Raw genomic sequence first — 15,023 nt, 5'->3', positions numbered from 1 at the left:
ATTGATAAATGAAGCGCAAAAAAAAATTAGCATGTGGCGAAGCAAGTGCAGGATGTGAATTCAACACCAATGAGCCCCTAATCAAGTTTCGGGATGTTTCTGCACATTGATGTTGAATTAAAAAAAAAAAAAAAATAGCATGCACACAAAACCAAATTTTTTTTCTTCGTTTTTTCTCTTAAACTCAACACATATTAATGAACTAAGCACAAAAAAAATAGCAAGAGGCGAAGCAAAAGTAGGCGCAAAAGAGAATTCCGCATCAATGAGCCCCAACGCAGGTTTTGAGATGTTTCTGCACATTGAGTTTTTCTTTTTACGTTTTTTTAAATCAGCATCAAAGTCAACATGCCCCAACTCAAGTTTTGGGAAGTTGCTGTATGCTGACAAAAATTCCTACTAAAAAATCTGAACAAAAAAAGGTGTGTGCAAACCATGTGCCTGCTTAGTTCGGTACCGCCAAAATCAATGCAAAATTTCCGACTTTAGATAAACTGCTATGGAGGCCCGCTCTTCCCATGGAGTTTTGGACAGCGTTTTGGACTTATCATAATATAACCGCGAACCTTTGAAAACAACCGAACTGAGAAAATGATTTGTACTGTGATGCACAGTTCCTACGAATTGAAACGTAGCGCCCAAAAATTCTAACTGTTCAGGAAAAACATCTTTCAATGAGCACAAATCACCAGTCGTAAAAGCAGAAAAGGTGACATTTATAAAATTATTTCACGGTGGGAGTTCCCACTTTTCCCGTGGCAGCTTCTAGTTAAATCAATGGTAGTTTCACCACGTTGTAGATTCAGGAAAAAAGAACTGGCATTCTGCTGAGTAAGGTTCAGCCCACTGCTGCACTGCGTTTTCTAAAGTGCCTTGGAACGGGTTGGTGACTTGACGATTGAATGTTATACCCTTTTCAATGTTTTCATATTCCAAAAAGTTGTACACAGAATTTGTGCAAATGCTGTAAACTTTTGTCTGAACTAAATCATGAAAAAATGAAGTAAAATTGTTATCCAAATCGCCCCACACGTCAATCACATTTCTTACAGGGGTTTTTCTTATGTGATTCAACCAGCGCAGTTTGGTTTCACTGAATCGACCTATTCTTGCCAGAGATAAAACTTCCCCCATTATTTGCATGCGATAAAAAATACATTTCTAAGGCCCACGATGATTAAATATTAAGCACATGAAAGGGTAAAGCAAGTGTCAATACTGCAAGTGTTTTGCATCACTATAGTTTTGCCAGCAGCTGTAAATATCCCCGCTTGAGCAAATAGCGGCAAATCTAGTGTAGGGGAGCAGGGCACAGGATGGTTCAATTTTTTAGCGGGAGGCTCATCACTGCAAAATTTGCATACCCATGGGTAGCTCAAATCATGCCAAATAGGATGGGATGTAGGAGGCACATCTGTGCATTCGGGGTCATTACAATCATCACACATGTGGCAGTTAATCATTTTTAACAAGCCCGTATCAAGTTGTTTGCAAATGTAGAAAAGTGCTACTCTAACTGAACTAAGTTGTGATATCCTCTCAATTTTTCGGCGATGGAAAGATTAAAAAATTAGAGTGCCTAAAGCAGTGAAAGGCATATTCAGATAATTTTTTGCCTAGGTTATACACTTTTTAACTTGAATCAGCCCCTCTACATAAATCCAACCGCACATGCTACAGCCATTAGTGCCTGTTCCCGAGAACAGTTTGATCCAGTTGTGGGCCAGGCAATAAATTCAATGCACGAACCAGGCGATTCAAGGAAGCAGCCCTGGTGTACAAACTTATGAACCTATTCCCAGGATTGTCACTATTAGCCACATCCAGCTATTTGCCACAGTACAAACTAATTGTGTTGGCTCCACTGGTCTTCACAGTAACATACGTGTTTTCAAAAGGTATAATCTGCACAACAGGCTCACAGCTACTTGAAAAAAGCATTAGTTGAAAAGCTTGTATGATCGTTGAGAAGCAGTTAACCCCCTTTTATGTTGCTTACGAAAGAAAATTTGGCTTAAATCGGGTTTTTGTTGCGAAGGTGAAACTGGTGATGGAAAGCCTTCTTCATTCCAGCTCAAGAAAATCTACAGCATAAAAGCCAACTTCCAATGAAAAGCTTTGTTACTGAGTTTGCTTGCTATGGGCCTCATGCAGTAAGCGTTGATAAGGGAATTATCGCCATTTTATAGCCAAAATTGGGTTTGAGATTCAGTAAGCGCCGATAAGTGCTTGATATCGCCAGGTTTCGGAGCCGATTATTTTGTTATGGCCAGTCGGCTGCCGATAAGCCTGTTTTCGCCACTGATCGCCACTTTTTTAAATCGGCTGGATTAAAAAAAAAAAAAAAACAGCTTATCGGGCCTGATCGGCACTACGAAATTGAGATGTTATGGCCAATTTCTCCCGCCAACTAAAGTTGGCAGTTTGGAGGGGAGAACGATCGCTAAGGCTGCCGCAACGGCACTTAGAAAAAAAAAACTTCTGTACATCAATGGAGTCAATGGAGCGGGGACGTATAACAGTATAGTACTGTTTACGTTTCATTGCTCACAATACAAACGTCATTTGCATTACAGTGTGGGGGCATTCCCTGCATTGTGTCACAGCTGACGTGTATTATTTGCATAACATTATACTTTTACATGTTTGCAGCATTTGCGGGTCACATTACTCATCATGTGATGATGTGCCAAGGGAAAATACTATACTCAACTCTTAAAGGAGAACCTCACATCATATCACACATTTTACTGAACTGAGCGACAATTATTTACATGATGTTACACATGTCACACATGTCACACATACACAGTATATTCATCTTCCTTTACATTACACAATGCTAGTAATGTGTCACGCATCTTTAAACGTTCATGTACATCTGTATTCTCATGTTTACATATACTTTTGGGTCCTCCCTATTTTCATGACGTCACTTATTGGACGCTCAATCACATTGCATGTTTACAGTGTAACCGTAGCATTACAAGCACTTCAACCTAACTTATACACACATGTACAGTAATTCAGCATTGGGACACCTTGTTAACTCATTCTATACCAACTATCCTCCTTACAGAAATGCATGCATACTGCACCGACACACTTTATTCGAGCAAATACCTAGTATGTACCTGGCAGATACCTGGAATGCGCCGCTCCTCACCTCTGACAAGCCCCGTTGCGTTTGCCTTTCCAGCCTGGGTTCATGCCTGGCTGACGGGTGGCTAATCTGTTAAATGATAATGATTAGGATTTAATAGGCTGCAATGCTTCGCGTGTCTACCAGATGGCATAAATTCATGAATTGTAATGCAGTATATATATATATACTGTGCAGTATTGCAGCCAGCGGGAATAAAATGCTTCAATCCCTGCTTGGAATATACCTCAATGCACTCGGGCAGAAAACAGTCACAAACCTCAATACACCCGGGTATACCCGAATTCGTGGGACTAGCCGAGCTCGAATAAAGTGTGTCGCCAGTGTATGCACACGACTATTCATTGTTGTCAACATGTCACAATAACATGCCTAATTACACATGTTACACAAAACTTTTCCCACGTCAATCTCAGCCTTTTTGCCTAATTACATGACTGACTGTTGCGTTCACAAGTGTTACATGCATTGCACATGCAACTATTTATTTGCAAGCAATGTTTCTACATAGGTTCACGTCACATCATTGCCAAATATCATCATTCCCTGCAGAATACACACAACAAATACTTATAACAAGAACTGCACACAGCTTGCCACAGAAGTACTTTATTATGTTAATGTAACACCTTGCATTTTACTATGTCACCTGACATCATCACATACCTATTTAAAGGACGCCCATTACCTGATCATTCACAGCTACTCATTTCAAAATGTTGAGATTGTTTAGGAGACGGAGGAACATTCTTTTCTATGACATGCTTGATGATGAAGACAATCATATAGGGCAAGGGAGGGACACACCGAGGGACAGTGACAGTGACAGGGACAGTCACGCGGATACGACAGAGACAGGGAGAGGGACAGGAGATCAGAGGAGAAGACAGAGGAGACAAGTTGTGCCTCGTCCGCGTCTGTACAGGGAGAGAACCCTGTTAGATGGGATGAGTGAGGAGGAGATTGTAAGTCGCTATCGTTTGAGTTCAGCAGCAATCTTAGCTCTTTATCAGGAGTAAAGGGGAGATTTAGATTTTTTCACAGCCAGAGGTCGTGCAGTCCCTGGGCTTGTTAAAATGCTGTGCTCATTACATTATCTTGCTTCCGCGTCATACCAGACAACTGTGGGCATAGTGGGCGGGGTCTCGCAATCTACATTCTCGCGGGCCTTGACCCAGTTTCTCTATGCACTCAATAGACGCGCTAGGAATTATATTCATTTTCCTACAGAGGCGACAGAGTGGCTGGAAGTCAGGACTGGCTTTTATAATATAGCAGGGATACCATGTGTGCTGGGTGCAATCGATTGCACACATGTTGCTTTGATTGCACCTAGTCAGAGTGAGCATGTGTACCGCAATCGTAAGCACTACCATTCACTCAATGTACAGGTGGTATGTGATGCGACGATGAGGATAATGCATGTGGTACCCAAATTCCCTGGTTCCAGTCACGATTCCTCTATCCTGAGGAACTCTTCAGTCTTCCATGCGTTCGAAGAGGGACATTTTGAACATGGTTGGCTGCTGGGTGAGTACACATTTACATGTTCTAACTCAAAACACACTTTTATTTAGGAATGTTGGCATTGTACAATTTGATCACTAATGTCAGCTTATGTGTGCTCCATTCATTATAGGTGACTCAGGATACGGAATTAGGCCGTGGCTCTTGACTCCAGTGCTAAACCCTCAAACTGAAGCAGAGGAGAGGTACAATGCAGCCCATATATCTACAAGATCTGTTATAGAGAGGACATTTGGCCTACTCAAGACCAGATTTAGGTGTCTGGACAGAACTGGTGGGGCTCTTCTATACAAGCCTCAAAAAGTGTCTGATATTATCCTTGCCTGTTGCATTTTGCACAATGTTGCACTCAGGCACAATGTACAATCAGACCTAGCTGAGCCTTTGGTAGACGAGCATCCCACCCATGTAGCTGCTGAAAATGAACAAACAGCCAGTGGTGGCCAGACACGCCAGAATCTCATCAATTCATTTTTTTCTTGTAAGTAAAAACATATATGTTCCAAGTTATACTTTGATAGTTACATTATGTTATCTTAACAATAATGTTTTTTTTATATACCCTTCTGGTAGGACACAGATGAATATGGGTTGCACACCTTTCTTTTCTCTGCTGTGTGCACAAAGGGATGTGGCACCAGTATGTTATTGTTGCACAGGTTATATAATCCCTCTTCAATTGTACTTTAGTTGTGTGTATGTGAATACAACTGGGGTAACAAAGCACTAATATTTTAGCATTGTGTTGTTCCTTATGCTAACACAATACACATATTATGCCCATACTCATTCATGCTTCTAGTATGCTTACATACAATGTTATTGGTGCAGTGTAACATGTACATCCATATGATGTGTACACCAGGCTGATTTACATTTTGAATGTGATTAAATATACATGGTGTTGCACATTTAACACCAAATACACACTTTGCTGTGTTGTTTACGGTACTGAAGATGGCATGTCAATGTTTGCAATTTATATATTGTTCCTTTGCATTATAGGTATATCTCCAGTATGACTGATCATGGTATGTATATTTGCTGACATCTCTCATAAGATGTGCCTACCTCAATCTTCCTATAATTATTTGAAGTAAAAACCCTACAGATTGGTTTTAACACAAATGTAACATACATGTACTTTCTGTATCATGTATATGCATTTAGCTACTCTTGAGCTTTCATGTGCATTGTATTAGAAAATGATTACTCCCATTTCATCACATTTTATGTATGTTTCCTTATAAATTCCATTAATGTAATATAGAGGTGTTTGGAGAAAAGGGGATAACTGTACTTATGTGTTTACTTACGGGAGATCATTCATCACGGATGAAATTGACTGATCATAACACTCCATGCATGAATGCCTGTAATCACAACTATGCGTACTACATCTTAGATTTAGCAATGTAGGTGTTTTTTAATGCTAGGAATTAATAGTCAACATTAATTTACATTTGTGACATGTGTATGTATAAGTCACACGTGTGTGGATGTGTCCTACATGTACCAAGTGTAAAACTGTTAACAGAAAACACAATTTTGTTGCAAATGTTACTGTCATTTAGCATTTCTAATTTACCAATATGACAATGTTGGTAATATTTTTGCAATATAAATCACGTCACTTCATCATTATCATGATGATAATTATCAAGTATTGTCACAATTGTAACGTCAATCACGTGCACATTAGCATAGACACACTTTGTAAGACAACTGTTTGTGTCTGTATCAATTTGTGTAGGATCCATGTATAACACCGACAAATGATAACACCAGCTTTATTATGGTAGCTTATATCATCATATTGACTATACTATGTATTTTTAGAACGTTTAATAAACACAGTAAACTATAGTTAGTTAGGTTAATGAAATATACACAGAAACGTACTTCATTACATGATGTTGATGTCATAATCAGAACATCATGCATTGTAGGGGACCACAACATCTGGCCAATAACATTATTTGCTACAGTCCCAAACCATTTTATCAACATACCCATGTAACAAGAGATTTTTAACAAGAAATGGCTAGTTGGTTGTAAGTGTCCTTTACATTGGGAGAAGGAGTGGCTCAGTGAGTAAAGACACACACTGGCACTGAGATTTTGAAGCAGGGGAGTCTGGTTCAATTCCCGGTGTCGGCTCCTTGTGACCTTGGGCAAGTCACTTTATCTCCCTGTGCCTCAGGCGGCAAAAAATAAATTGTAAGTTCCACGGGCCAGGGACCTCAGCCTGAAAAATGTGTCTGTAAAGCGCTGTGTACAACTAGCAGCGCTATACATGAACATGCTCATATTATAATTATTATTATTATTATTATTATTGTTACATAGTTTCGACAGTCATACGTTCCATTACACAATAGAATTCACAAATGTGTTAGCAGAGTGGGAATGGTTGTTATATATAAAACACACCATGCCATAAAATGATAGTAGTCATTAAAGAACACTCAATAAAAATTCATGAGGCACTATTTTGCAACATCATTATGTTAATTAAGTGCTTATGCAATATAGGCATAAGGGTATCACATTTTTTATTGTTTGTTAATAAGCGCTGCAAGCAATATAAAATTAGTTCCATATGTAGTATAGTAGTCGGTGGCTCCTCCTCACAATCATCTCATATAAAGGTAGACTCTTCTGAAATCATACATTGATCCGATTGTATCTTCCCCGACATCTCTGAAATACAGCAAACACATGATGGTCAAATATGGCACCTTACTATATATGTATCCGTGACAACGCGTTACACAGCTCTATATGATTGTGTACATACACACGTCACTCACTTATATGTTAGAACTACAAGTGTACATCAGTATGTAATGTTTCTTTAAATTTGTAGCAGGCATAACTATGTATATGATGTGAACGTTGCCTGTATACTGAAAAATGTGCGCGCACATCTTAGTGTGCGCACGCACTTCACGCTTGGCTGCACTAACTGTTAGCGCATGCGCAAAACAAAGCGTACGTTGTGCGTTCAATACATCTTGAAAATACCATTAAACATAAAATCTTTATTTCAAATACAATGAATACGAAACTACATTCGTTCTAAACGAGTACATCTGTATTCTTTTTAAACAGACGTGTTTGGACAGAAAGGACGGCCGATAACACAATGCGCAAATGCAATACGTGTGACGTCATGTTAAACCAGCGTGAAACGCACGCTAACTCTCCTCCCACTCAATTAACATTCTGCTAATGCCCACTTTACGGCTACAAACACTGAGCCGCACACATGACACACTGCAGTTACCGTTACTATAACAAAACATGACAGCCAATAGGCTTTGAGGCGCGCACGTCGCTTGGGGGCGGGACTTACATCCGTAATCCTTTTTAAGGACGCCTTGGGCCATGACAAGGGTCCCACGTCATACGTGGTGGACCCGCTTTTAAATGTTGCATGATAACAAAACAGGTATGTGTTAGAGTTATGTTAAAATGTTGCTACTATGGTTAAAGGGATAGGAAAGTACGTATATTTATTCCGTCAGCAATGTGTACTACTCTTTCAGGTTATACTATATTGTATTCGGCAACAATTTCTTTGTGATCGCTACATGTTATGCAGTCTGCAATGTTACGCTGTATCCACGCATTGAAAGGGAAAATGGTGGTTAAAAAAAAAAAAAAAAAAAAAAAACATTTAAACGCACAGTCAACGCATAACGGTTGTTATATTTACCATTCTTCTAGAATTAACTCTTCGTCTGGCTGCAACTGGTCGCTCCAGAAATGCAAGGCATTTTCATCCACGCTTGACCCACCCGCTGAATCCAGTATGACACACATCTCCTCCATGAAGCGCTCATAGGAATCGCCACTGCTTTCTTCAAACAATTGGTCGGGAGGTAGGTTCATTTCTTCTGGTTCCCATTCCAATGCATTTTCAGCTGAAAGGCTTGGTACATAATCATAGTACTTTTGTTGTTGTACAATGTGGGTTTCAGGAATGGAGGGTGCAGATATTGCAGCAGGTATCGATTCACACGGAACAGTAGTAGCGGATCCATTGCTATTGGCATTAGGAATAAATATGCCTTTCACAACAATATATGTGCCCTCTTTCAGGGTAAAATGCTTTTCCTTTGCAATCTTCCAGAAACCATAGGTGTGTTCTAGCTTATCCTGCACACGTTCAAAAAAGTCATTAGTTGATAAAGTGAATCTTATTGAGGAATTAAAATTCCGCGCATGCCTACGGTCTTGGTAATAAGGATATTTAGCTCGAATCAAATCATAGATTTGGCGTGTGCTTGCTTTGTGTCCGCGACTGTTTAAAATTGCTTCTGAAACCATGTACTTATACCCTAAAAGGGGATTCATATTGTTAACGAATTCATCAGCCATGTCAGAGTAGCACAAAAGATGTGTGCAGTTCTGTCTTCTTTGCTCATCAAAATGATTCTGCTCAATGGCTAACAAATTCCTGTGTTTCATTTTCAAGGTCAACAAAAGTAACTACTTTTACTCCTTATTTCAAACGCCAATTGGATGTGTCCTTTTAATTGGGTTAAGTTTTGTGGTTAGTGATAGGCGAATGTGGGAAAAACATGTATCATTTTTTTATCTCGTTTGTGAAAACATTCCTACACTTATTTCAGTAACATTGAGTTTTCTATAAAAATAACAAAGAGCACTGTGTGAAAATAGTGCTTAGACAGCCATATCAGTAAATACACACACCTGCAAAATGAAATGTTTTTTTTCCCACATACTTTTCTGTGTGTATTTGAAAGTCTGGTTAACTACCTGTCTGCATGAGTTTAAATACGTGTGTATCTATATATATATAAATATATTTCTCTCATAAAAATATATATATATATATATATATATATATATAAAGTGTATATTGTACTATATGTATAGTGTGTGTGTGTGTGTGTGTGTGTGTGTGTGTGTGTGTGTGTGTGTGTGTGTGTGTGTGTGTGTGTGTGTGTGTGTATATATATATATATATATATATATATATATATATATATATATATATATATATATATATATATATATATAATGTATCTTTTTTTTTTTTATATTGCAGGAGTACACACAACATATTGATGGCAGTAAGTAGGCCTTGTATGAAACCTATTTAAATGGTGATAAACATGAGTGAATTAAGTCATAAACATTTGTTTGCACCCAATAATGTTAGAGGCTCACACTTAGTATAGTTGTCAAACATTAGGCCTGTATTATTAAAATAGTGTGTTTTCACAAGGAAGCATGAAGTGTATGTTTTTTGTAAATACATCTATACCAGTTTAGATAGTACTATATATATATACACACACACACACACACACAGTGTGTGTCTGTGTGTGTGTGTGTGCATATATCAATACATACTACATATATTTTAGTATAAATTCAGAGATGTTCTTGAAACAAGAACACATAAATGATTAAAGGACAACATTACAATGGCCACCAAAGGTAAGTAATATTTAACACAAAATCCTGCTGTACACGTACAAGAAAGATGTTTGCAGTTAAATAGGTGCTTTTATAATTGCATGAAAATAATATGCACATGCAATGATTACATCAATTAACACACCCAAATGCAATGTTTTGCTGCAAAGTCAATGGCAGCTTCTCTAAACTTAGCAACTGGCTCCTGGTGGACCATTACTGAACAGACGATTAAAACATAAATATTTATAACACTATTCATTAATTAGGAGTGTTAACATTTCCAAAACTTCACGTGTACAAGAACATACTTGAAAGTTTGGAAACAACACAGTCTTCAGCATACATACAATAGTAATTAGATAATCTGAAGTCAACAAAACAAGGCCAAAGACATATTTTCTGAATTATAACATTTATTTTTTTTGTTCCTTTTGCGAGCGAGTAACAGGCCTGCTTGTTGTCTCTTGAATTTTCCTTTTTCTTTTGCCACCAACTTTAGGCACAACAGAGCCACTTTGAGTGGCCTCTGGCACTTCACGGGCAGGGCTTGTGGCCAGTGACTGTTCACCTACGGGGCTTGTGGCCAGTGACTCACCTACACGGCTTGTGGCCAGTGACTCACCTACAGGGCTTTTGGGCAGTGATTCACCTACAGGGCTTTTGGGCAGCGATTCACCTACAGGGCTTTTGGGCAGCGATTCACCTACAGGGCTTTTGGGCAGCGATTCACCTACAGGGCTTTTGGGCAGCGATTCACCTACAGGGCTTTTGGGCAGCGATTCACCTACAGGGCTTTTGGGCAGCGATTCACCTACAGGGCTTTTGGCCAGTGACTCACCTACAGGGCTTTTGGGTAGTGACTGTTCACGGACAGGGCTTGTGCCCACTGACACATGTGAGCAAGTTGGTAGACACTGCACAAGTGATGGTTGGTCTGTTTCATGTGTGTCTTGTTTTGTTTTTGTCGCCTCCTTTGTAGGTGTCTGCTGCTGAATTTGTACAGATGGCAGCGGTAGGATGTCATCAGGAACCTGCACAGCAATGTCTGCTACTTGACAGGTAACATTTGGGCCTGGTGAATGAATATCAGATGAATGTGGTGAAAACTGACCTGCATGAACAGATCCTGGCTGGGAGGTGTTGAATTGTGGTACATTAGTCATTCTCCAGTAATTAGCTTGTGTTTGCTGAACAACTAATGCTTCGAATGAGGTGTTGATTTTTTGCAACTGTTTAGGCACTTCAATGAAGACTCTGTGGAGATGTGCCAATTGTGAAACTGTTTCTTCCTGCAGTGCAATCATCCTTTCCAGCACTGTCATCAGGTCAGAATGGCGACGATTTTCAGCTTCCACAATTTTTCCCTCAGAAGCTACAATTGCATCATATGTGGTATTTGCTGGACGTTTTGGCGGTAAAACAGTTTCAATTGGAACCTCTTCATGGTCACTTGCTTGTATTTGTGTGTCTATGGCGGCGGCGGCGGCATCATCATCATCATCATCATCATCAAAATCCTCTTCATCATGTTCTACAAATAAATGTACACATTATTAAATGGCATGTTAATCTCTGCTGTGTTACTATGTAATTGTACTGTGTCATAAGTAACAACTAACATGTTTCCATACGTTTTATAACCTCACATTAAAAACTACCTTGACTTAAGAATAATGTTTGGACTCAGTATGAAATATGAGTGAATGAAAACTTGCTGTAAACTCACAACTCCTACATGATAGTTAACATCACTAACACAATACAAGTTGCCTTACACTTCATTTTCACTGACACTAAGTAATCCTATTTAAAGAAGATGTGCAAAACAAAGAATGAACATGACAACATAACATATAGAAGAGCACATATTATATGGCCACCAACTGATACACTCACCTTCTAGGTGTGTTGAGCTGGCTGACCCAGGTGAAGACACTTGTTCAGTCTCAGGTGACACATGTCCTTCAGGGGCAACTATATATAACAATAACATAAGTTTTACATTTACATGTGTAAATATTGAACAAATAGTTATTGTATGTTCTGTATTTATGAGTACCTAACAGCATCATTTCCTTAACCCAAAATGTGTGTGTGAAAGTGAACATAAATAGTTGTAATAACAATGTACATGCCTGTGTACTTAGAACTTTTGAGTTCCCTAACATAAAACATACTATGTTCCTGCAGTAATGCGTGAGGATAAATAGATAAAATTTGTACATAAAAATCATATGTTGTGTAGTGATATCAGTATCATAATGTACATAACTATCATGAGATGACCATTCACAATGGTTATCATGAAGGTGGTCATATTGCAAAAAGTGTTGTTTTTGGTAGAGGATATGTGTGGTACATTAATATAAGATGTGGCACACCTGAATGTGGCTGTGACTCAACAAGACAACACATGCAGTGTGTGATAATGTGTCGTTGATAGTAGTAGTTCAACTATAGATATGAGTGAACTAATGTGTGAGGTACGCTTTGATAAGTAATGAGTTGTTGGGGCATTTAGTAGCTAAAGTGAAGCTTTCAAATGAGTGTGATTAACTTCAGTTGTGCTAGTCAGGTTGTAAGAACGGTATTCCCTTCCCCAAAAAGCCTAATCAGCCACACCTTTCAATTACTTGAAACAGGTGAAAATGGTGTGAACTAAGTTGACCCTAAAATGAGGCTGTAATTAGTGTGTGTGCTGAACCCCACCCCCTCTGTTGAAGTGTATGCTGTGATGAGATATTAATTGCAGCTGCTTTAACACAATGGTAGATGAGCTAAATAGTCGTGTGCAGTTTTTAAGTTATGAAAACAATGACATAAAATATGATACGTGTGCCTCATTATGCTGTCTGTATATGACTTAAAGCAAAAATGGACCTTTTCATAAACAACTATAGATGTGTTAGTGCAAGTGATGTTTGTAGGCCGTTGCATGCAATATATTTGATGCATGCTTAAAATAGGCAGTAATGTCATGTTTGTCGGAGTAAAATAAATAAAATACACTATAATATTCTACATATTTCTGTTCTGTACCTGTAGCTAGTAATAATTTCTCATTAACATGTGTTACACATGTGTACTACCCTGTTGTTCCCCATCTTCGCCCACCATCAATTGCTTCCACTGCAGCAATGCATTTTGGGAATTCACATGTAAATGAGCACGCAATGGCACGTGCTATATTAGTTACTGCTTTTAGTAGGACTACAACATATATGTCTATTTTGAGATATATATATATACAGAATCAGACATATACATATATAGATGCAGGTATGCTTATATTGTGAAGACAGTATAAAAAGCAGTGTAACTATGCAAAATAACTGTAAGCAACGACACGCCTAGTACAGTAATATTTCTCACCTGGTGGAAATTGTGAGGGGTAAATTCCTATATCACGGTCACCAGGTAAGCCTTCCACGACGACGGGAAGTAATTTTGCCCGAAGCAGCTCCTCCAATGGACTTAATATGAGACGTTGTGGTGTCGGCCCACCTCCAGTGCCAGTAGCATGCACGCGTTGGTGTTGTATTTTCTTTTTCAATTTGGACCTAATATCATCAAATCTCTTGTGACAATTCCGCTTGTCCCTCACATGATTCCCACACGCATTGACACCAATGACTATTGTGTCCCACATTTCTTTTCTGCTTGCTGAACTTGTCCGCCCTTGAAAAACATATAAAATATATGAGGTAAATGATTAATAATAGAAGCACCAGTTTCCTACACTGGTAGCGGTTCCAAGAGATAGCAAACATGCTGTTTTATGTGTAATATGTGAAGCACATGAGCATTCACTACTAAACCTATACATGTAAGCAAGGTTGCATTCATATTGTATGCAGTTATGGCAAATTGACCGCCTGTGTTTAGTTGTCCTTGTAAGGCATGATAAAAAGCTGTGTTTCCAGACTAATTAACATAGAAAGATATTCTGAACCCATATTTGCATATGAACAAAACTCAGATGACCTAGGATCACATGTATTTGAATAATAAATGTAAAGGTACACTTACCTAGTAAATGTCCATAGATACTGTCATAGTGCTCCAGAATGCCAGTGACAAGAGCTGTATTTTCCTGGTCATTGAAGCGAGGATTACGTGGCTTCTCCACACGTTTCTTCCGAGCAGGTTTAGGGTCAGAGCTTGGCTGGTGCTGACTGGACTCTCCTTCTTCCAATGGAAGAGCCTCCAAAAGCTGCCCACCAGCAAGCACGCCACCACCATCCACCCCATCAGCAACTGCGCCACCAGCAGCACTCACAGCACCAGCACTCCCACTCCTAGCACCAGCACTCCCACTCCCACTCCTAGCACCAGCACTCCCACTCCTAGCAACAGCACTCCCACTCCCAGCAACAACACTCCCACTCACAGCAACAGCACTCCCACTCACAGCAACAGCACTCCCAGCAACAGCACTCCCACTCCCAGCAACAGCACTCCCACTCCCAGCACCAGCACTCCCACTCCCAGCAACACCACTCGGTGCACCAGCAACATCACTCCCCTGAACAGTACGTTCACTCCGACGCGTACTCGCACTAGTAGCACTCCCACTCCCACCAGCATCACTCTTCCCACGCTTTGCGGGCATACTTCCAGCACTCACAAAAAACAGACAACTAATGTACAGCCAATCACACGAAACACTTCCATATATAAAACAAGACAAAGATGTAAACAAAACAACAATGGACAAAGCTCACCCAATACACAACAAGTCTCTCCGTCAATATGCAAATGTTCAATCAGCCAGCTCTGTGCGTCTCTCTCTCTCTCACTCCCAACAACACAGAGAATGATTAGCAGTACACGTTGCCTTTAAATATGGCGCGCAATCCAAAACATGCTTGTTTCG

The 15,023-nt window shown here is 39.5% G+C and overlaps 1 protein-coding gene across 1 annotated transcript; it reads right to left on the bottom strand.

Moving 5' to 3' along the window:
- Nucleotides 1–786: 786 nt before the first annotated feature.
- Nucleotides 787–13,988, bottom strand: LOC142492345 (uncharacterized). Its single transcript, XM_075594993.1, has 4 exons — nt 13,520–13,988; nt 12,044–12,121; nt 10,986–11,678; nt 787–983 (listed from the first exon to the last, which is right to left on the bottom strand). Exons 1-4 carry the CDS (start codon nt 13,794–13,796, stop codon nt 787–789), a joined length of 1,245 nt encoding a protein of 414 aa, XP_075451108.1. The 5' UTR covers nt 13,797–13,988.
- Between the last annotated feature and the right edge of the window lie 1,035 nt (nt 13,989–15,023).

This window comes from Ascaphus truei, chromosome 4 (assembly GCF_040206685.1).
Source record: "Ascaphus truei isolate aAscTru1 chromosome 4, aAscTru1.hap1, whole genome shotgun sequence".
In the NCBI taxonomy this organism is placed as follows: Eukaryota; Metazoa; Chordata; class Amphibia; order Anura; family Ascaphidae; genus Ascaphus; species Ascaphus truei.
The sequence above is the reverse complement of the archived record's forward strand: the minus strand, read 5'-3'. Positions and strand labels throughout refer to the sequence as shown.